At 41.9% G+C, this 24,343-nt stretch overlaps 1 protein-coding gene across 1 annotated transcript; it reads left to right on the plus strand.

Moving 5' to 3' along the window:
* Positions 1-2,162: 2,162 nt before the first annotated feature.
* Positions 2,163-22,114, plus strand: LOC133080445 (myosin-1-like). Its single transcript, XM_061176347.1, is given in 38 exon segments — positions 2,163-2,366; positions 2,466-2,609; positions 2,723-2,879; positions 3,976-4,003; positions 4,776-4,890; positions 4,977-5,069; positions 5,208-5,271; positions 5,927-6,025; positions 6,121-6,224; positions 6,378-6,516; positions 6,720-6,838; positions 6,929-7,078; positions 7,197-7,367; positions 8,163-8,469; positions 8,564-8,634; positions 9,705-9,792; positions 9,873-9,990; positions 10,289-10,412; positions 10,501-10,637; positions 10,733-10,982; positions 13,127-13,369; positions 13,462-13,638; positions 13,721-13,870; positions 14,119-14,208; positions 14,295-14,684; positions 15,289-15,415; positions 17,219-17,337; positions 17,498-17,694; positions 18,445-18,628; positions 18,910-19,075; positions 19,168-19,292; positions 19,460-19,768; positions 19,856-20,059; positions 20,395-20,520; positions 20,611-20,781; positions 20,866-20,970; positions 21,071-21,166; positions 21,962-22,114. Coding segments are annotated over 38 exon segments (5,814 nt in total).
* The last annotated feature ends 2,229 nt before the right edge of the window (positions 22,115-24,343 follow it).

Below are 24,343 nucleotides of genomic sequence, written 5' to 3' on the forward strand. Positions count from 1 at the left end.
AACTCTAGTTGCCTGGGTCAAGCCAGGTGGCTTTTATGTATCTTGAAATACAGCGTGTTACAGTGGAACTAGCACTGAATCTGGACTTCAGACAGCAGGGCTCATGTCTCAACACCACCACTTACAGCTTTGTAACACTGTATGACCCTTCACCTTTCTGGGCCTCAGTTTCCTCACCAGTAAAATGAGGAAGCTGAATTCTAGTTCACTACTAAGGTTCCTGCAGCTCTTGTAATCTATGATGTAAGTCAGTGGTTTCCAAGGACTCCTCCATGGAATTGAAACATTTAATGGATCTCCCCCAACTCCAGGTGTCGGTACCTGTACTTTTACTACTATGTTAGGAATATACATAATGATGAAAACCTACTACACATTTAATAGTTATTTTGAATGAGTTTATATTTAATACAGCAGCTATATTAGCTATATTCATTAAAAGAAGAGAAAACATAGTTTGGGAATATTGCTTGTTCGAACTTGAGACCAGTATCACTGTGGAGGTGGATTCAAGGACCCTGAGGATCCTTGGGGGTTTGTGACCTACACATTGGGAAATGACTGATCTCAGACCTGAGATGGGAAAGGTAGCATCCTTTCTGTGTTCTGGGGATACACTATATCATAGCAATCTATACAAAATGGTATGTTGTTAATTCAAAATTGCCTGGTGTAAAAGCAAACACAGAAACAAAATATAGCCTTTCTCCTTGCAAGAAAAAGCCCTAACATTAAACGTTCCAGTACCTGAAAATATGTCTAAATTTCAGTATTGTCAAGAGACTATTAGAGGTACAAACTAGATAGATTTCAGAGATAGAGTATGTGGCAAACTCCCTAACATTCTAAGTCAAGGGGAAGTTTAATCCTGATGACTAAAGACCAAGACTCCTTCTAGAAAGCCTACAAAATGTTGAGGCTGTTTACTGTTGTTGCCATTGGCAACCAAGACACGGCTTTCCACCTTCTTTAACTCCGGTCACTTATCTGGGCAAGAGGACTTATCTTCTCATAATTAATTTGTCAGTGGGGAAAAAAAGTTCATTTTGCCTTGAAACTTTATACTAGCTACCCATTTCAGAAAAGATATTTAGAGGACTGGTATGTTTTTAAAAAGAAAGAGAGTATAATGTTATAAGTCATAATCCTAGTTATTACTTTAAAATGTATATCTCAGAAAAAAAAAAAAAAAAAAGAAAGAGAAAGGGGAAGATATATATATATTTTTTTTATACTATATACCTAAAATAATAAGAATCAGATAAAAACAACTGGTATGCTGAAATCTAGCTTAAGAAAAATTGTAGACCAAAGATATACAATCACTATGAAATTTTATTAAGAATTCAGATGTTGTATTTCTCCAAGAACCTTTTAAAGTTATCTTTTGTTTAGATAAACCACTGACTTTCACAAATTTTAAGAACTGATTAAAAAAAAGACTTTTTTTGACTTAGGACAAAATCATTTGTTGCATTTTCAGCTTTCACTGTACTTTTCCCTTTACTTACCTAATAGCATTAGTTAATGAGGATATTTGTGCTTCTCAGGTGTTTTCAACCTGGAATTTTGTCCAAAAAAGACCCAGATTTACCTTTTTATAATCCAATTTTAATAATGTTTACATCCAATTAATAAACCCAATTTTAATAATTTGAGGCAGGAGGAAAATTTGCCTAAATAGTTGAGTTTTAAAAATAGGTTCATTTAGATTGTAAAGGCATTGGAAATAGTTATTTTCCATTTCTTTTATAACCACAATGTCAAAAAAAAGGAAAGGCAGGAGGTTGGAAAAAGGAAAGTAAAAAAAGCAACCAGAAGGAGAAAAGATTCTGAACACATTTGGGATGTTGCCGGTTGAAACATCAATTCCTCCACATTTGTCAACTAAGGCTGACAATATAGAGGATAGAATGGAGGCTTAAATATCACAAATATTAAGCTACCAAGATAAGATTTTCAAATTAATGATCTGCTCTATCACCACACTGGCATAGTACATGCGAGTGATCCCTCAAGTCAGGGTGAGAAATAAGCATGGCCACTGAAGCACACTGACCAAAAAACAACGGTACAAGGTCCACCCACACCCTGGCTCACTGTTCAGCTCTGTCTCTACATCTAGGTATCCGGTGCCCTGCTGCCATCAATAACCCACAGCCATGAGTTCTGACGCTGAGATGGCCATTTTTGGGGAGGCTGCTCCTTACCTCTGAATGCCTGAAAAGCAGCACATGGAGGCCCAGAATAGGCCTTTTGACGCCAAGTCCTCAATCTTCGTGGTAGACCCTAAGGAGTCCTATGTGAAAGCAAACGTGCAGAGTAGAGAAGGAGGGAAGGTGACAGCCAAGACCGAAGCTGGAGCTGTGAGTAAAACATCTGGAGGGGATTAGACTGGGCCCCATTGCCAGTTAGGGGAGCTGACACTCCTTTGTCGACCTGGCTTCTCTTACTTGACTTGACAGACAGTAACTGTGAAAGAAGACCAAGTCTTCCCCATGAACCCTCCCAAATTTGACAAGATCGAGGACATGGTCATGATGACCCACCTGCACGAGCCAGCAGTGCTGTACAACCTCAAAGAGCGTTTCGCAGCCTGGATGATCTACGTGAGTTTGTTCTCACGGCCTCTGCTCATGCAGGCGGTTAATATATTGAAAAACAGTATGTTATGAAGGTCCCCGTGAAATAATTATATTCCTTCTTTTCCTTTACGGTGCAGTCCTACTCAGGCCTCTTCTGTGTCACCGTCAATCCCTACAAGTGGCTGCCAGTGTACAACCCAGAGGTGGTGGCTGCCTACAGAGGCAAAAAGCGCCAGGAGGCCCCACCCCACATCTTCGCCACCTCTGACAATGCCTATCAGTTCATGCTGACTGGTGAGTGGCTTGACTGTTTTTCATACAAATTATTTCACCACCTATAATCACAAAATGGAAAAGTTAAAAAGACCTTTAGAAATACTCAAATCCAACCCCCTAGTTGCACACAAGAGGTGACTAAAGCACAAGAGAGGTACACGTTGTCAAGTGGGGATTAAAACTCAGTTCTCCTGATTCTACCTCCACGATTTTACCAGACTATGCTACTACTCCAACCCTAATAAGTTTGTTTACAGTCTCCTTGCTTAGACATACATGATTTTATATATTTAAGTAACAAAAAAGGTTAAATTAACAGCTGAATAGTATTGTCTGAATAGAAATGAAAAACATATGCTCAATCATTTTAGTACCTAAGTTTCCTGTTGATTTTGAATTAGATACTTTAAGAAGTATTGTTACGTCTTTAAAGTCATCAGAACCCATTTCAGAGATAATAGCCTCTCTCTGAATGAAAATGGTATTCGGGGACACTGCATTCAAAAGGAAGTTGTCACTGTCCCCCTTAAAAGAACTTTATTCTGATTGAGGCGCCCTCTCTTACCTGATCTTTCTTTGACCCAATAGCATGCTTTTGGGAGGCTGATCAGAATTAGGGTTGCAGTCTGGGACCTTGAGAGAGAGATGTGTGTGTGTGCGCGCGCGTGTGCGTGTTTGTGTGTGTGTAACTGATCCATTTAGAAACTAAATCTCAATCTTGGCCTGATTAACACTATTTGGAACTATGAAATACAGTCCAAATCCTTAGCATATTGTGCATTTTTCAGTTATATGCATTCATCAGCAAAGAGCAGGCCGCTGGAACCTACAGATGACAACTAGGGAACGTGTCTCTGGAAAGGATTGCTCTTTCTTTTAAACCAGAAGGGCACACTTCCTGTGGGGCGTAAGGAGTTTAAAATATGACACATTTTCATGTTTCTCTTCCCCAACTTAAGAGACATAATAACAACACCACGTGTAACTTTACAGTAACATACGGAAAAACTCCACTGAATGTGACACTTACACTCAATGCCCTCAGTGTTTCCCTATAGAAAGTTTTGTCTGTGTAACTAGTAGATATGCTGATTGTCCACTGTCTTTCTTCTAGATGGAGAGAATCAGTCTATCTTAATCACGTATGTATTATTATTCTGAGACTTATTCCTATTTTATTTTCACTGGGAAAATCACAATGCAAAAGAAGAAATTAGTTCACGCCCCATACTAAAGCAATGGCATAATCAGCCTGGAACTAAACATTGCTATCACTTATTATAGGGCTCAGATTGCATCCAAATATAAAATAACAATGTCCCAAATTACATCGTTTGCTAGTCCAGTCTTAAAAGTTCCAGAGCTTTCCAGGGATTGGGAGATACAAAACACCATGTCCACACACGGCCAGAGCCCAGTACTGGAGAGTGAGCACACCCCTTCTGAAGTCTGGGCACTTTGCGGATGTTACCAGTGGGTCATTTCCAAGGCCTACTTGAGGACTGTCTATTCCTTCAAAGACCTAACTTGGGAATATCTTTAGTCTAAGGAAGCTGAAGAACACATGCATTGCTTCAGAGAGTTTCTTACTAATTGTTTCATTTACTACATAGTGCTTGAGGAGCTGCTTCTTGGACCCCTGAAGCCCGGCCTCAGCACCTAGAAGAGAGCCTGACACATTTTAAGCACTCAAGAAATAAGTGCTACATGATTAATGATCGACTGTCTCAGATGCTTATCAGTGCAAAGCAACAGAAATAATATGGGCTAAACGTGGCCTGAAGAGAAAGATCTAGGGCACTCTGACAAAGACATATAAAGACAGGCGCATAAGACAGTAAATGCTAATGGAGGAAGTAGTTTCCTTTGTCACAGAGCTTAATTTCTCACACATATTTGATCACTGCTTGACAGCGGAGAATCTGGGGCTGGGAAGACCGTGAACACGAAGCGTGTCATCCAGTACTTTGCAACAATTGCAGTCACTGGGGAGAAGAAGGAGGAGGAACCTACTCCTGGCAAAATGCAGGTGGGTCTGATTGCCACGTCAGAATCCAAGCTGTCAAGTAAGAAACTCCCGAGCCCCACATGTGAGGACTGCTCTTGCCTTTGCAGGGGAGTCTGGAAGATCAAATCATGAATGCCAACCCCCCGCTGGAGGCCTATGGCAACGCCAAGACCGTGAAGAATGACAACTCCTCTTGCTTTGTAAGTCTGTGGCTCACAGAAGGGTTTTCTCAGGTGTCCTCTCAAATGCCAGAGAAGGCTGTCTGAGTTACTAATTCTATCTCTTGTTACTCGTGTGCTAACAGTGTTGTATATAACATCATCTTTTTCACTTGCAAGGGTGAATGCATCAGGATCCACTTCCTTAGCACGGGGAGACTGGCTTCTGCTGATATTGAAACATGTGAGTAACAGGACCTCCTAAATAGAATCCAAGAATGACAAATGACGGTTGGGAGGAACATCGTACAGCTCCTGCTGAGCCTGGAGCCTGTGAAACACCAGTCACTGCCAAACATGCCTGTGGGTAATGCCAGGCTTAACCAGAGCCCACAGTGTGCTTCACCCACTTCAGTCAGGAGCCAACGGTCCTCTAGAAACTGCCAGGAGTTGCTGGGCTTATCTGAAGGATGCCAGCCTCAGAAGAAATTTCAAATTTTTCTAAGAAAAAACTAAGACTGGGGGTATATAACTTGGGTTTAGTGTATGTGATTTCTTCCTAGTGTGAGCCTTGATAAATGGTGCCCTTAGTAACCCCTCTGTTATAAAGCGAGAAGAGACCCTGAGGAGGAACAGGTTATCAAGAATCAATTATATTTGAAATGTCAAGAATCTTCTGTATGAGAAATGAACATGTCTTGAGCCAGGCAACTTCAGTTTCCTTCTAGAGGTGGCAAGAGCAACCGCAGCGGTAGAGACGTAATATGTGATACCTCACGGGACCATTCAGCTGAAATCTCATGGGGCCAGTGAGATTTAGCTTATGACCCCAAGTTCCAAAATCATTCCAGGCACTTTATCATTTTTCCCTCTAATCCAATGTCTACTTTCCATTGCAGATCTTCTGGAGAAGTCTAGAGTCACTTTCCAGCGAAAGGCAGAAAGAAGCTACCATATATTTTATCAGCTCAGGTCTAACAAGAAGCCAGAACTAGTTGGTATGAAAGAGCTTAAATTTATTAAGTTAGAAGCCAATGTTTTTATTAGCACACCTTCTAATGTAAAACATACACCCTGAATTCTATGTACCCAGAAATGCTCATGATCACCACCAACCCATATGACTATGCCTTCGTCAGTCAAGGGGAGATCACAGTCGCTAGCATTAATGACGCAGAAGAGCTGTTGGCCACAGACGTAAGTTACACATGCAGTTTTTTAAAAGTAAGTCATTGTGTATGGAAATGACGACGACAACCTGCTGTAGGTGTGAATAAGGACACAGTATAAGTTCTTCTAAATAAGTTAGTGTCTTGTGCCCTAATTCTGCCCTCTCATCTCTCCTGGTAGAGCGCCACTGACATCGTGGGCTTCTCTTCTGAGGAAAAAGTGTCCATCTTCAAGCTCACGGGGGCAGTAACGCATTACGGGAACATGAAATTCAAGCAAAAGCAGCGTGAGGAGCAAGCAGAGCCAGATGGCACTGAAGGTACCAAATGAACCTCCAACTGGGTTAAATGAGAGAATATAGGCAAATAAGCCCACTCCAAACCCATGTCTCCTTTGCACCTGAGCATCTGATGGCCACATACAAATTTAACCCCACACAGGAATGATTCATTCCTTACTCTGCCCCGAGGAGCTGTGGGGTCATAGTAGGTCACGTTGGATGTCTGAATTGTGTCTCTGCAGTTGCTGAAAAGGCTGCCTCTCTCCAAGGTCTGAACTCTGCTGACCTGCTCCAAGCCCTCTGCTACCCCAAGGTCAAGGTCGGCAATGAGTATGTCACCAAAGGCCAGAGTGTGCAGCAGGTAATGGCACAACCTCTGTGAATCTCACACTTCCCAGGCCTTCAGGACACGTCTTTAATAACAGCAACGATCATTACTCTGTCTATGAAGGTGTACAATGCAGTGGGAGCCCTGGCCAAAGCCGTCTACGAGAAGATGTTCCTGTGGATGGTCGCCCGCATCAACCAGCAGCTGGACACCAAGCAGCCCAGGCAGTTCTTCATCGGGGTCTTGGACATCGCTGGCTTTGAGATCTTTGATGTGAGTTGTTTGCATCAATGACAAGCCTCAAAGCACCCTTCCGCTTTGTGTCTGCTTTGCTGAGTCTCCACTGGATTTTCCAAACTCACTCAAACTCTTTGGTATTCGAAATACCCAGTTCAACAGCCTGGAGCAGCTGTGCATCAACTTCACCAACGAGAAACTGCAACAGTTTTTCAACCACCACGTGTTCGTGCTGGAGCAGGAGGAGTACAAGAAGGAGGGCATCGAGTGGACGTTCATCGACGTTGGGAACGACATGGACGCCTGCGTTGACATCCTCGAGAGGGTTCACTTCCCTTTCTCAGATCACAGATCACACTGCTGACCCGTATTTAAAAGAAAATCGTAACACTCGCTGTATACTCTGGTAAGAGATTTCTACTTGTAACTAAAATCAGGAAAATTCCTTTGCCAACTCCAAGGTAGCTATTCTGGTAAAAGGAGACTGAATCTTTTCTAGAGAGTCCAGAACTCTACATTTCCCCACAGTGTGCAATGCAAGCCTGATACTTAAGCCATCTTTCCTCATAAAAGAGCTCTGAGGAGAGCACGTTTTACTTCTTATTTCTTTGTCAGCCTTGGAGTCATCACTGCTGGCATTTGAAATTGGAATTTCTAGTGCTTTAAAGAAGAGGCTCTCAGTTGTGTCAAAGACTTGCCACTATTACTTTTAGTAAAACTGCACATTTCCCTAATCTCACTCCTAGAAATACTTTTGGGTAAGTGTGGGGTGGAGCCTTGGAATATCTGCATTTTTACCAACTGCTTCTGACACAACCCATCTGCAAGTCACACCTGGAGAAATATTGCTCTAAGGCCTTTGGGGCAAAGACACAAACTCCACCAGAGCTCCTTCCTTGTTTATCTTACTCTCCATCATATCCCAGAGCCCAACACCACACCCGGATCTTGATAGGTACCTGATAAATATTTGTGATTTAACAACTTCTGACCAAAGAAATGAGTTCTCACTAACTGTAAAGAATGAAATGACGAATTTACTCAAATAGGATCATTGTGTTCCACATTATTTCTACAGGCAGACAAAATTCAAGTGTCATGTTTCTTTTCATTCTCTCAGCCTATGGGCGTCTTCTCCATCCTGGAAGAGGAGTGCATGTTCCCCAAGGCCACAGACACCTCCTTCAAGAACAAGCTGTATGAACAGCATCTTGGAAAGTCTCCCTGCTTCCTGAAGCCCAAGGCGGTTAAAGGCAGGGCTGAGGCCCACTCCTCCCTGGTGCACCACGCCGGCACCGCGGACTACAACATCACTGGCTTGCTGCACAAGAACAGGGACCCCCTGAACGAGTCGGTGGTCGGGCTGTACCAGAATTCCACAGTGAAGATTCTGGCTTTCTTTTTCTCTGAGCAAACATCTGAAGCAGGTAATTATCAACAGAATTAATCTTTTACTTAATGTATAAAACTGAGGCAGAGAAAGCCTGTACTATGAGTGCTTGTGATTTCTCTTCCCCTTAGAGGGTGGCGGTGCAAAGAAAGGCGGCAAGAAGAAGGGTTCTTCTTTCCAGACCGTGTCAGCTGTCTTCAGGGTACAAACTTCACTTTCTCTCTCTAACTAGGTTCAGGAAGTTAAATTTTACTTTACTATGTGGGGAAGGGTAAATAATCTTGCAAGGATTCTAGAGCTAAATGTGGCTCCAGGAGACAGGTCAGCAGGTACTGGTAGCATTGACTCTCGCAGGAAGGTGTGGGGTAGCTTGGAGGAGATAGCTCAGTATATAGGAGACACAGGTGCCAGGAGGTCAGAGTCAGTATGAGATGGTAAAATTCAATAATGGGGCCGGGAAATAAGGTCTTCTGACACTTAAAAGCTTCTTCTGGGAGAAGATGAAGCAAAACATGAGATTTCCTTTGGGAGCATCCAAATGGGGTAGGTGCTTAGGTGTATACTGGCATAAAACTGAAATGAGTAGATTCTGAAAGGTGAGGACAGAAAAATCGTGGTAGGATTTGGAGGCTGATCTAAAGAAGAAAATAAGAAATCAGGTGTGATAAGAAATAGCTTTTTAAGGAAAATGTACTTATCTGTTGACAATCCTATCTGTAATAACTGAAGTTCTAGTTATTCTGAAAAATCAGGATTTCCATAGGGTGGAAAACCTCTCACATTGGCAATATGGCTGTCCGTTTTCTGCCAATTCCCAGAACAAGGCATTAAAAGGCCCCTTGCTATGAAACCAGCAGGAAGACACAGCTATGTAATTATAAGGAATAAGCATGTGCTAGAGAAGCAGATACAATTGAAAGCTGGGTAAAGAAAGAAATGGGAGAGCTGGAAGGAGATTTTGAGTTTTTTGTAAATCGGACCACATTATCTAGGCAAAAGATTATGGACAGAGTATTTCCATACGTTAAAATGCCATAACTTTAGAACATACGCTAGGAAATTCAACAGGAATGAATAACCACTTCAACAGCGAGTTTATAAGGCACAAAGATAGGGAAAATAGAGATATTTCCAGAGATAACCCTCTGCAAATTCAATCTGGCTACTAATCATTGAAATTAAAACAGTATCATGGATCATGATAATTATGTCTATAAATATGAATGTACAAAAACAGTGCATTTTTAACCAAATATTCATATGGTTCCACAGGAGAATGTGGGTAAGCTGACGACCAGCCTGAGGAGCACTCACCCCCACTTTGTACGGTGCATCGTCCCCAATGTAACCAAAACCCCTGGTAAGACACTTCTGACATCCAGACAAGCTCTAGTGTGACTGCTCATTAGACTAGTATATGGAAAATGTGTCTCTTTTTAGGGTTCTTGGATAATGAGCTTGTCCTGAACCAGCTGAGGTGTAACGGTGTGCTGGCAGGCATCCGCGTCTTCAGTAAGGGGCTCCCAAGCAGAATCCTGCATGCAGACTTCATATACGGGTCAGACTTTCTCACTGGGAATTATTTTACAAGGTTCTTGTTATTTCATTTTTCAATGAAATAATCCTGTCCTTTATAACTTCTATTAAAATTGAAGAGCAACAAATTTAAAAGACTCCGTATCGATATACCAAAAGTTTGACACCCTTTGAATACACAAAGACTAGATAAAGAGATAGATATGATTGCTTGTTTATCTGTGTTAGACTACCCAACAGTTAAGTTGTTTCTATAATGAGGCAGGAAGATTTCTTGTTGGCGACAACAGCTGTATCATTTACTTGTTTGGCTCAAACAGATACAAGATATTAAATGCAAGTGCAATCCCTGAAGGACAATTCACTGACGGCAAGGATGCTTCTGAGAAGCTCCTTGGGTCCCTCGACATTGACCACACCAAGTACAAATGTGGTCTAACCAAGGTAATAGTCTCTAAGGCCCACCAGACACTATGCCTGTCCCTTTGGAGTCTATGTAAAGTTTCTGATCTGCAACTCTGCCCATGCACAGGTCTTTTTCAAAGCTGGCTTTCTGGGGGTACTAGAGGAGATGCGAGAGAACAAGGTGGCCCAGCTGGTTATTCAAACCCAGGCCAGGTGCAGAGGGTTCTTGGCAAGAGTGGAGTACCAGAGGATGGAGGAGCAGAGGTAAAATAGGAAACGTTACTAAACCCCATCAGCCAAGGCCTTTTCATTCTGTTTCCTGTTATACCTGCCTTTGAACATTTCTGTTCCTATCAGAGACAGTCCATCTTCTGTATCCAGTACAATATTCGTGTTTTCATGAATGTGAAAGATTGGCCCTGGATGAAGCTGTATTTCAAAATCAAGGTCCTCCTCAAGAGTGCAAAGACAGAGGAGACGCCCACCCCGAAAGGTGATGAGGAGACCAAAGAAAAGCCGGATCAGTCAAGCGCAAAACTGAAAGAACTTGAAGAGAAAATTGAAATTCTGATGCAAGAGAAAAATGACCTGCAGCTCCAGGTTCAATCTGTGAGTATCAGAAGCCATTGCTTGCAATCTGATGCTAGAATTTCGATTCAGCAGTTGCTAGGGGAGAGTCTAAATTCCACCTTATTAAGGGACTGATTATCAATCTTTCTTAATTCACAACTCCTCAGAATGTTCCGTAAAATTTCATATACAATATTACTAAAAAGCTCTGTGGTAGGATTCCTTTTTGTTGACAAGGGGAAAATAAAAGCATTTTTCCTTTCCCCCTGTTGTTTCTCCTAGCACAATATGGGCAGTAAATAAAGTGATCTTTGTTCCCTAAGAGTCTCCCTGCTGAAAAATGCAAATAAGAGCAGTGAAGAAAGAACAATGTTGACAGTGAAGAGCGAGGAGACTTTATGATGAGAACGTATCAACTCGAAACCCATATTCTGAATTTTAAAATCTATGGTCCCCTGGCAATTTCCCTCTCAACTATATCTTTAGAAAGTCTCTAGGACCTGAAAGAATAAGATCATTGCAAAGATAATGGCAATGCTTTCTATAAATAGTGTCAATTAGGCAAAGCATGAGAAATAGTACTGATGTTCTTGTCTTGACGTCCCAAGAAATATCCAGAGGCTTGAGAAGAAATATTTGATCAACACCACTGCCTAACCCATTTCTGTGACCCAAATGACAAGAAAATTTCAGCTGCCACCACTGAAATCAACAACAGAAACATTAAAAGCTACTCTCTAGTTCTCTGAATTCAGAAGGGAATCTGCACTGGTTCCAGTGGGCGCACAGGTTTTAGACACATAACTAGAAAAATTAAAGAAAAATGAATTATAAATACCTAGGCTGGCACTGTGACTTCCCTTGTGGTTTATGGAGACAAAGGTTTTCCAAATTGAGGAGGGGTTCATCACACCTTCAAGAATCAAGAGATAATTGTATGGAAGTTAATTTCTCTCAGTATAATATGATCCAAGTATAATCAGTATAACTGATCTAAGTATACTCCTCTCAGTATAATATGACTTCTTTTCAACATTACTCTATCAACTACCCATTTAATAAATATTTCATGAAGTTCCAAGCATTAGGGATACAACTTTGAGCAAGAGACATAGTCCCTGCCCTCAGAGGATTTATATTCCAACTCCTATTTCTTCTCCTGAGAAACACGCTTGCTACTTCTCTAACACCACCTCTAAAATGTTCCGTTCCCCTTAGTTCTTCCGCGTGCTCCCATTAATTCCACCCACTCTGTCACTGTAGCATGTGTCTTCCCTTTAATTCACTTTTCTGCTAAATACCCAACCATTTTCTTTGCTTTCCATATACTAAACTTTTCTGGAAAATAATATTAAATAAAGAAAACTAACTGAAATTATATACCAACACATTAAACACAGGTCATCATGCAGGGGAGTAAAAAAATTTCCTTGACCCTCTTAGGGTTCCTTGGCTGGGTCTGAAAATTAAACTGACAAAGATAGATTGACAGGAGAAAAACAAACAAATTTAATTTAATTTTTATGTGTACAAGGGAGCCTTCACAAGAGAATAAAGACCTAAAGAAGTGACCAGAGCATGGAGCTTTTATACCCTTTAGACAAAGAAATGATAAATATGTGAAGAATTGACAAGACAAAGGGGTCTGGACTGGGATAGTAAGTGATGAAGAAATAACTAGGAAGATAAGGGTTAGTTTAACAAGCTTTGTTTATACAGCCTTCTCAGTCCTAAATTCCCCACCTCTTGTGATAAGAATGTCTTCTTTCCTCCCAGTACAGGGAGGGGACCTTCCACATGGAAGTTTTATGACCTGTTTCAGGGAAGAAGGGTGAGGGGAATGGGTCAGGGTGGGCTTCCTATTTCTGCTCTTTTCTCAAACTCCTCTAGCTTAAGATATTCATTATGCCAAGGTACCATACTTTGGGATAGTGTATCCTGAACCCCATCATTAATAAGTATAATTTTATTATAAATTCATCAGGAATTATGACCAATTCCTTTTTTAAATATCTCCAGTGTCATAAGTGGAGTGCCCAATAAATATTTCCTAAATGATGGAAAGCTAATAAAAATTAACCTAAAGCTTTAAAGCACAATTTATTTGTTTGGTTTCAAAATCTTAATAAAATCTGAAAATGTCCACAGAACAAGATCTAAAAGTGTCTACTGTCCCTTCTCAGGAAGCAGATAGATTGGCTCATGCAGAAGATAGATGTAACCAGCTGATCAAAATCAAAATCCAGCTTGAGGCAAAGATCAAGGAAGTGACTGAGAGAGCTGAGAATGAGGAAGAGATCGATGCTGAGCTGACGGCCAGGAAGAGGAAACTGGAGGACGAATGTTCAGAACTGAAGAAAGACATAGATGACCTTCAGGTGACACTGGTCAAGGTTGAGAAGGAGAAACATGCCGCAGAGAACAAGGTACGAAATATATTTGTATACAGCATATAGAGACTCTGCCATCTAACTAAGCTGCTTTAGAGCAGAGATCATCTCTTCCTTAACCTTTCTAGGTGAAAATCCTCACAGAAGAGATGGCAGGCCTGGACGAAGTCATAGCTAAGCTGACCAGGGAAAAGAAGGCCCTCCAGGAGGCCCACCAGCAGACCCTGGATGACCTGCAGGCAGAAGAGAACAAAGTGAACACCCTGACCAAAGCTAAAGCCAAGCTACAGCAGCAAGTGCATGATGCAAGTCTAGGATTATCAAGGAAATTATTTTCTTCAAAGGGAAGCTAAGCAATCCTTATGACTCAACATTATTTATATTTAGCTTGAAGGATCTCTGGAACAAGAAAAGAAACTGCGCATGGACTTACAGAGGGCCAAGAGGAAGCTGGAAGGTGACCTAAAATTGGCCCAAGAATCCACAATGGATATAGAAAATGATAAGCAGCAACTTGATGAAAAACTCAGAAAGTGAGTATGAGAGAATTCAACTGTAACCTGCTCGTTGTCTGGATCTCAAAAATATTACTTCACAGCACACAGAAAAAAACAAATAATGACATCTTTAACTTTTGTATTTAATGAAAATGGTACAGTACTGACTTGTAAAACATGCACTTAGCACTTCCTCAACACCAGCAGTACAAAAACGTTCAGTTACACATAGACAAGAAGACTGGCAAGAGGACAGAGTATGAGCTAATGTGTTGCTCTCCTAACAAGAAAGAGTTTGAAATGAGCCGTCTGCAAAGCAAGATCGAAGATGAACAAGCACTTGGCATTCAACTGCAGAAGAAGATCAAGCAGTTACAGGTAAGTCCACGATTTCCATCAGTCTCATTCAACATGACAAAACACTAACATAAAGGAGCTAACGTTGAGCTCTTCCCCACTGCCAGGCCCGCATCGAGGAGCTGGAGGAGGAGATCAAGGCAGAGCAGGCCTCCCGCGCCAAAGCAGAGAAGCCCCGCTCGGACCTCTCCTGGAAGCTGGAGGAGATCAGCGAGCGGCTGGAAGAGGCCGGCGGGGCCACTTCGGCCCAGATTGAGATGAACAAGAAGCGGGAGGCCGAGCTCCAGAAAATGCGCCGGGACCTGGAGGAGGCCACCCTGCAGCACGAGGCCACGGCGGCCACGCTGAGGAAGAAGCACGCGGACAGTGTGGCCGAGCTGGGGGAGCAGACTGACAACCTACACAGGGTCAAGCAGAAGCTGGAGAAGGAGAAGAGTGAGCTGAAGATGGAGACTGATGACCTTGCTAGCAACATGGAGACTGTCTCCAAAGCCAAGGTACAATCATGATTTAAGTCTTAAAGAGATTTCTGGAGGACAGGTGTGAGTGAGCGTTTCAAGAATCACTAGTACCTGGCAGGAGGAGACTATGGCAGGAGGCTGGTCGCAGGAAGGGCAACTCCCATGTGATGGGGCCACGTGCTCCCTCTTTACAGGAGAAGAGCTGTCCCCAAAGAATATGCATCCTGAAAACTCAAGTTCTTTCCAATGAAAAATACAATTCAATGATGTATTTCGAAATTTTTAAAACGCCTCACCTTGATTAGGCTTTTTGTTTTTCCCTTAAGCACAAATACATAATCTGCTTCTCAAAGAAGTTTCATGAGCTGAGTCATCGAGTATCACTATTCTCATATCACAGATAAGCCAACTGAGTAAAGGCTTAGTTTCACAAAGCAATTTCGTGGCAGTAGGTTTAGACTATGTGTCTTGTTACTCTTTCCATCACAAACTAAGGCCTCAGTTGTTTTTTTTTTTTGGTAAAGCTAGTTTATTCTCAAAATAAATGAGTACTGCAGCTCCTATGGAATGCTTAGATTACTGCAAATTTCTATGGTCCAAATACTTGCTTAAGATGCCGTTTACCACTTCTTGAATGCAGGGAAACCTTGAAAAGACGTGCCGTGCTCTAGAAGACCAAGTGAGTGAACTTAAGGCAAAGGAGGAAGAGCAGCAGCGGCTGATCAATGACCTGACGGCTCAGAGAGCACGCCTGCAGACGGAATCAGGTGGGCCATCTACCAGTGTTGACCTTGAATGATACATTTATCTTGGCTATCCAGTTGCTGAAAAACTCTACATTGAGTTACCTGAGCTCACATATGACCTCCCTGGGAGGTGCTGCTCATATGAACACCTTATTGACCACCAGCATGGACTACTTTCTTCCTTTCTGTCTTTTTGGTTTTGGGTTTGTTTTCTTTTAAATAGAGACCCAGGCTCTTTCGTTTTTTAACACTTTAAAGCAGATTTCCCTCTAATCTAAAAGTCATCTAATAAAAAAGTGTATCCTGACAGTATTTACTTTTGCTTTTCAAAGTGCTTCCACAAGTTAATTACCTTTTTACCCTCATTAGTCTGTGTAATGTTATCCCCATTTTAAAGATGTCGGATTATGGTAGTGATGAAATGACCTGTCCAAGAACGCTTACTCCAGTCTTTTCCCTGAAGTCTTGCCAATTGCCGGTAGCACCACAGTTAAGTAGGGAAATATTCAGGACCACAATCCAGCCAGGAGCATTCAAGTGAGGTACATAGAGTTTTGATTATCCAAACTGGAGGGTCTCTGCATTTACTCCTCCCCCTATCAACTTGTCCAACTTTCTACCAAAGTTCTCCTCCCCAAGTGAGAGGTAACAAGATGGAAATTGTTCTGTGGGTCATTTGGACCATTAACGTAATAGGTAGATCAAATTGTTGGAGAACCACTGTACTCCTTCATATTCATTCAAATATTGTTCTTTCTAGAACAAAGCTCAAGTAAGGCTTTTATTATTGGTATACAGTTGATAAGTACACTTTATGAAAAAGAAAAACTGTATTCGCAAATAATCAGAATGATCCCTGTAGTTTCTTCTCCTCATTACATGTTTACTCCTAGTAATTTAGTGGTATGAAAAAAAAAATTGAAAGCTGTGATTCTTATTAAATGTTAAAGAGATAAGGCTTCCAGGTAACCAGTTCAAAAATGGTGCTGAAAGTGTTTTCTCTCTTTTTAACATAATACAGTTGACCCTTGAACAACACAGGTTTGAACAGTGTGGGTCCACTTATCCGTGATTTTTTTTTTCTATAAAAACGCACTACAGTACTAGATGATCCACAGTTGGTTGAATCCATGGATGTGAAAAACGAGGGCTGACTGTAAAGTTATAAGCGGATTTGCAACCGCGCAGAGGGTCGAAACCCCTAACCCCGATTGTTCGAGGGTCAACTATATAGTGTATTTTCTGAATTATGGTGCTTAAAGAATGGGAGACAAATTTAAATGCCACTTAGTTTAAGAACTGATTAGTTTCCACAAACCAACTCGTTCTTGGGGTGGAAAGACACTTGATTGTTTCTTAATATAAAAATTCTTCCAGGATTTTCCTTCAAACATCATTTCAGAGGCAACTGCTCAAAGTCTCCTATTTTCCAAAGAATAAATTCGCTTTCAATCAAGTTTCAGTGAAAGGTAAACTAGTACAACACTGTTGCCTTACACAAAAAACACTGGAATGTTTTTTGTTGGTTTGATTTACATTTTTTTTCACATATTTCTTCACCAACTTGTACTGTGATCAAATAGTTTGAAATATCTCCCCAAAACTTCTGTGTTGTTCAGAAGTGTGTAATCTGCCTCAAAGTCTTCCCTACTTCTCATTTTCACATAGACGTCCTCACCAGGGTTGAAGTGGAAATTGGTGGTTTGCTAAAATCCACACTTTCCATCATGTTTCAGACCCAGCTCCCTTTCCCTGCTCCAGTTTGTAATTTAGAGCTTTAATTTCCAAAGTAAGGTTGAGTTTTCTGGTTCTTGATCTTTATAGGGGAATACTCACGCCAGCTAGATGAAAAGGACTCATTAGTTTCTCAGCTCTCGAGGGGCAAACAAGCATTCACACAACAGACAGAAGAACTGAAAAGGCAGCTTGAAGAGGAGATAAAGGTTAGCCCTACTCACTGCTGTTGTTGTTTGTCATTATCCTTGCTTTTGAGATTGTTTTCTGCTTACGTCTACAGATTTTCTTCTGGTGGCCTACAGGAGCTTAGGGACTAAACATCACTTTAAAGATATAAAATTAAGTCACCAATCTCTATGTTCTCAGGCCAAGAGTGCCCTGGCCCACGCCCTGCAGTCAGCCCGCCACGACTGTGACCTGCTGCGGGAACAGTATGAGGAGGAGCAGGAAGCCAAGGCTGAGCTGCAGAGGTCAATGTCCAAGGCCAACAGCGAGGTGGCCCGGTGGAGGATCAAATACGAGATGGATGCCATCCAGCGCACAGAGGAGTTGGAGGAGGCCAAGTATGTTCTAGAATTACCTAAAATGAAAACAGCTCTGTTAACAATCAAAGTGCACCTGATATTAAATACCACATGGGCAAATGTCCATTGCTCCCCAAATAAAAACCTAGGAAAAATCATGCATGACATAAACCTAAGCAAGAAAAACAAATACTCTAGGTGGTCTAGGGAAAGAAATTAAGTCAGAAGGTAGAAGGAAAAAGGACATAAGGCAAGAGGAAGCTGAATGATTATTTTTTAAAAGGGGAACTTCTGACATCATCCTATCCATACAGGTGTAGGTAGAATAAGAGTCAATTATACCCTCCCGTGCTGCTCCGCCCTCTTAGCCATTAATGGAAAAATCGGTCCAGGGTGACAGATATGTAAGAGAAAAATAATCAGACTTAAAAGCACAGCTCCCCCTTTTGAGATGTAAAAACATGGTTATTTGTAGAGGAAAAAAGAATACAGTGTTAAAGACTAAAAAGTAGACATTAAGCTCTGTAATAAGAAATAACACATATTGTTATTAAAGGTCTAAATATTCAATGCAATCAAAAGTTCAAGACTGAACTTAAGAGGGAGACTCTTATTCAACAGCAAGTTTAAGGAAGGGACCTGCTCATTCAAGAGAAAGTTTAAGGAAAGATCTAGTCATTTATTCTGTGAATAATGTAGAGCCAGATAGGAATTATAATGTTTTGGTGGATGCCTTAGAAGAGTTCCTGAGTGACCATTCACTTCTATTGTCCTTATTTCACTTTTTAGGAAGCAGCTGGCCCAGCGTCTGAAAGATGCCGAGGAATACGTAGAAGCTGTGAATGCCAAATGCGCTTCCCTTGAGAAGACCAAGCAGCAGCTCCAGAATGAGGTCGAGGACCTCATGATTGATGTGGAGAGGACAAATGCCGCCTGTGCAGCCCTGGACAAAAAGCAAAGGAACTTCGATAAGGTAATTTCTGCACCAGTTTCTGTCTCAGCATTCAACATGTGATTAAGGATAGCCTCCCACCTTCCATGTGCCTATTCAAACCATCCGAGGGCTCTTCTCAGCAGCTCCGGCTCCATGAGTAGGTGGGGAGGAGGGGGGACTCCTGTGGTTTCTACTCTTCTCATTCATAATTAGTTTTCAGTCCCCGATCATCGCAACTCTGTTTGAAAGTTGTCAGAATAAATGGTTTTCATCCCATCAAACTTTCTCCACCCAATGTCTTGACCATTCCTTGCCCTCAGGTCCTATCAGAATGGAAACAGAAGTATGAAGAAACTCGTGCTGAACTTGAAGCTTCCCAGAAGGAGTCCCGCGCCCTCAGCACAGAGCTGTTCAAGGTTAAGAATGCTTATGAGGAATCCTTAGACCAACTTGAAACCTTGAAGCGGGAAAACAAGAGTTTGCAACGTGAGTACATTTTACCTTTTCTTCAACAAAAGCTTTGAAAGAATGTTCTCCCTCACTGAATGCATTTTTAAATTTTTATTTTTCACGAACAGAGGAGATTTCTGACCTCACTGAGCAGATTGCAGAAGGAGGGAAACGTATGCATGAACTGGAGAAAATAAAGAAACAAGTGGAACAAGAAAAGTCTGAAATTCAGGCTGCTTTAGAAGAAGCAGAGGTACAAGTCAAAAATGTGCATTGTAAACAGATTCAAAAAAAAAATTAGGACTAGCCACATATATTGGACAGAAAAAGAAACAGCACAAATTTAGTGGAAGGAACATGTGCAGAAAAACTTCTGAATGCTTCCATTCCCTGCTAATGTCACCCCTTGCTGTCATTAAGGCATCTCTTGAACATGAGGAGGGAAAGATCCTGCGCATCCAGCTGGAGTTGAACCAAGTCAAGTCTGAAGTTGACAGGAAAATCGCTGAAAAGGATGAGGAAATTGACCAGCTGAAGAGGAACCACGTTAGAATCGTGGAGTCCATGCAGAGCATGCTGGATGCTGAGATCCGGAGCAGAAATGATGCCATCAGGCTCAAGAAGAAGATGGAGGGAGACCTCAACGAAATGGAAATCCAGCTGAACCACGCCAACCGCACGGCTGCTGAGGCCCTGAAGAACTACAGGAACACCCAAGCCATCCTCAAGGTAAATGGGCTCAGGAGATGGTCCCAGGGCAGTTGGGGTGACTGCAGCCCTGAGAACAAGGTGTCTCAATGATCGTTCATTCCACAGGATACCCAGCTCCACCTGGATGATGCTCTCCGGGGCCAAGAGGACCTGAAGGAGCAGCTGGCGATCGTGGAGCGCAGAGCCAACCTGCTGCAGGCCGAGATCGAGGAGCTGCGGGCCACCCTGGAGCAGACGGAGAGGAGCAGGAAGATGGCAGAGCAGGAGCTCCTGGACGCCAGCGAGCACGTCCAGCTCCTGCACACCCAAGTGAGTATAACATAAAAGTAAAAAATAAAGTGGACTGAAAATGATATTCTTGCTCAAATATTAGTACTATCTAAAAATGTATTCATAACGTTTTACGGAGGTTACAGTTTAAAATATGTAATATCTCTGGATTAACAATATTTTTGTTTATATGAACTGTGACATTCAGAGTTGACTGTCTTCTAAAAGTATATTGTCAACTCAGATAATTTATGGAACAAGAAAGGATACTAATTAGTTACCTTAATTAATTAGTTTGTGGGTTCATTAGAACATTGGACATTGTAATTTTGCTCTCATGTACTTAGTATTTCTAAATTTGATATTTTAACCAGAACACCAGCCTGATCAACACGAAAAAGCAGCTGGAGACAGACATCTCCCAAATCCAGGGAGAGATGGAGGACATTATCCAGGAAGCTCGCAACGCAGAAGAGAAGGCCAAGAAGGCCATCACTGACGTGAGCAGAGGGCCACACGGGGGTGGTCAAGCTAGAATCTTGATGGGCTGTCTCAGCTCTCTCTACTGGTTTTGTTTTACTGCTAATTAGGCGGCCACGATGGCCGAGGAGCTGAAGAAGGGGCAGGACACCAGCGCCCACCTGGAGCGGATGAAGAAGAACCTGGAGCAGACGGTGAAGGACCTGCAGCGCCGCCTGGACGAGGCTGAGCAGCTGGCCCTGAAGGGCGGCAAGAAGCACATCCAGAAGCTGGAGGCCAGGGTGGGTCTCGCAGCCTGTTCACTTCCCAACGTGTTCATGCTGCTAGTTACAGCCAAGTGGCTAAACACCTTTGTCCTCTTCCAGGTGAGGGAGCTTGAAAATGAGGTTGAAAATGAACAGAAGCGCAATGTTGAGGCTGTCAAGGGTCTTCGGAAACACGAGAGAAGAGTGAAGGAACTTACTTACTAGGTGACCAGCCTTTCCATATAATTCAAGCCTACTGCTTTCAAGAAAATAAAAATGAGGTGTTTTCAAACAATGACACTATTTGCTACCTCTTTCATTCCAGACTGAGGAGGACCGCAAGAATGTCCTCAGGCTACAGGACTTGGTGAACAAATTACAAACCAAAGTTAAAGCTTATAAGAGACAAGCTGAAGAGGCTGTAAGTACCTCCCCAGTGAGAGAGAAAGGTTCAGGAGCAGGGCCAGGATATGTGGAGACTAAAGCTCATAGAATTTAAGAGGCTTTCGTTAAGGCAAAGAACACAAAATTGGGAATACAAAATTAGGTTTGAAAATGAGTATTTATTTAGAATGAAAAAAATATTACCACTAATTATTGGAGCCTTAGAGATTCAGGTTCATTTCTTCTGAGACCTCTAGCAGTTTTCCAGACAAGGTAGTGTAGAAATGCTTCTTGGTTACAACCCACCTCCCTCCCTAACTAGAGCACTCTACTCCCAGCAATTTCCAGCACCCACAGGGGCTGTGCCAACGAGCACTCTGAATCTAAGCCTTATTTAAGTTCATGATGAATCCACCTCAGAACATTTCTTTTCCATTTGGCTGCAGTTATCTTTCTCATCCTGTTAATTCTAAAACCTTCCTTATGGTTCTCCACACCCAATACTACCACTGTGCCTACTTTTTAAAGTTTGTTTCACAGAAACAAGGTTGATTCAAATTCCTGCTACTTTGATATCCCTGTTGTCACTGTAGCATCTTAAGTTTGTCAGGAAGAGAGTCAAGTGAGAGAGAATGAACAGGGGGTTGTAAGCCCACCAATACAGAGGTGAATATGTGGGATGCCCTGCCCCAAATAGGTACATCACCAAAGAACAGAACCTTTTGCTTTCTCACTCATGAAGCAAATCCTATAGCTGCTTTTAGTAACAAAGGCAGTAAGAATCAGAAAATGTCAAATTTTCTTGTTCTCTCAAATGCATTTCTTTTCTCAGGAGGAACAAGCCAATGTCAACCTTGCCAAATTCCACAAGATCCAGCACGAGCTGGAAGAGGCCGAGGAACGGGCTGACATTGCCGAGTCGCAGGTCAACAAGCGGCGGGTGAAGAGCCGGGAGGTTCACACAAAAGTCATAAGTGAAGAGTAATTCATCCAAATGCTGAAAGGTGACCAAAGAAAGGCACAAAATGTGAAGTTCTTTGTCACTGTCATATGTCATTGTAATGTCAAGGAAATAAATCTGCAGAGAATTTTGCAATCTAAAAATACATGTGTCTCTTTTTTTTTTTTTTTTTTAAAGAGACTTTTTTTTTTTTTTTAATCTTTTTTTTAATTTATTTATGGCTGTGTTGGGTCTTCGTTTCTGTGCGAGGGCTTTCTCTAGTTGTGGCAAGCGGGGGCCACTCTTCATCGCGGTGCGCGGGCCTCTCACCGTCGCGGCCTCTCTTGTTGCGGAGCACAGGCTCCAGACGCGCAGGCTCAGTAATTGTGGCTCACGGGCCCAGTTGCTCCGTGGCATGTGGGATCTTCCCAGACCAGGGCTCGAACCCGTGTCCCCTGCATTGGCAGGCAGATTCTCAACCACTGCGCCACCAGGGAGGCCCCATGTGTCTCTTAATTACAAGCTCAATAGTGCTATTAGAACTAATTCATTTATTCAACATTTGTTATGCTCCTACTGTGTGCAGTCAGAGACAATGACAAAAAACAAATGTGGTCAGGGAACCAACTTTAATAGAAGGCAAATGAAATGAAGTGCTCTAAGAGGATGCAATGGTGGTTAATGGATCCTCAATTCCATTCAACCAATTTTATTGAGTATCAAGAATGTGTCTGTACAGAAATTGGCACCAAGGATATGACAACCATCCCTGCTTTTGAAGAGCTCAAGCCAGCAAGTGATAGCAATTCAAACAGATGCTGGTACAATGTGCATACTCTGAGAGAAGCATGAAAACAAAGTGTGGTAATAACATAGAGTGAGATGTGAACCTGTGGAATCCAGAAAGGTTTCTCAAGGGAGATGGAATTAGCTCCTAAAAGATGAGTAAATAGTTATCATGTGAAAGAGAAAAGGACATGGTCATTCTAAGAAGAGAAAACAAGCATGAGATTTCGGAGTAGTTGAAGCAGAGGCTCCATGAGCAAAGGGCATCCGAGAAGGCCAAGATGGAAGCTGAGACCTGACCATGAGGGGTTCAGCCTCACACGCAGGGCTAAGGAATTAGGACACGTATCTAACTGGTCAAATTTCACAAGGAGGAGAGTTGACGCAATTCTGGCAGTAGTGTGGAGGATGAAGGAGGATAGGAAAGACCAGAGCCTGGAAATACTACGGAGGCTTTTTAAATGAGATACACTAGAGATGACAGTGACAGAAATGAACAAGAACGCAGAATGAAAGCAGGGTTCCAACACTGGTATAAAGAAAGGCCCAGGAGAGCACTGGGGAGGTTAGACAGTTTGACAGCATTCCCACTTACTTTGTGGTTATAGATTTTTATTTCCGTCTGGGGGGAAATTTTTTTCCTCTGAACCACACACCTCTCCAAGAAAAAGGACAGAACTTTTTAGATAAATCTTCCTGTTGACCTAATTTCTACATACAATTCTGCTTACCAAGGAACCTGAATTTTCTCAGTACCATACATATTTTAAGCAGGAACCAGAAAAATAATTTCTTAGTATCAAAAAGAATGTGACTGAAATTTTATCATAGCTATTGCCGAAGTGGGGGATGGGGAGCAGTGATACTTGTTTAAAGCTTACAATTTGGCTTCATTGTGTAGACGTTTTAAAAATAAGATCGCTGAATATCAATTTATTCTTTTACAGTGATGGATAGCCCTTTCTAATGAGGAGGCGGCTTTGGGGAATCTCTTTCCCTGGTGTGAGAATCCTAATTAGCAATAAGAAGCCTGCTTCATGAGAAGACAATTTAAAAGGGGTAGAAAATAATTATAAGGAATATTTTACCTAGGCCACGATGAAGACTAATGAAATATCCTGCCTAGAGTAGGCATTTATTATCAAATTTTAATTAAACTCTGTAGAGTTAACCTATTGACCTCAAAAGCAATGGGCAACTGCTTTATTATTCTGTCTCCTAACTATTTAAATAATTGCTTATGTAGAGAGTTGAGAGTGGATTTCATTATCTAGGGGTCAATTACTCTGGGGTCCCTGATTAAAGCAGCAAGGATTCAGAGTCACAACTATGCTAGTTAATATTCTTCTTCATCTTCCTCACAGATTAAGTGATTCATAGACCTATTTCCTTATATCTTACAAGAAAACCACACATGATCATCTATAAATACTTATAACACTCTTTGTATTTTCTTAAATTGATATGAGGGATCATTGAGATTTGGGA

Source organism: Eubalaena glacialis, chromosome 19 (genome assembly GCF_028564815.1).
Source record: "Eubalaena glacialis isolate mEubGla1 chromosome 19, mEubGla1.1.hap2.+ XY, whole genome shotgun sequence".
In the NCBI taxonomy this organism is placed as follows: Eukaryota; Metazoa; Chordata; class Mammalia; order Artiodactyla; family Balaenidae; genus Eubalaena; species Eubalaena glacialis.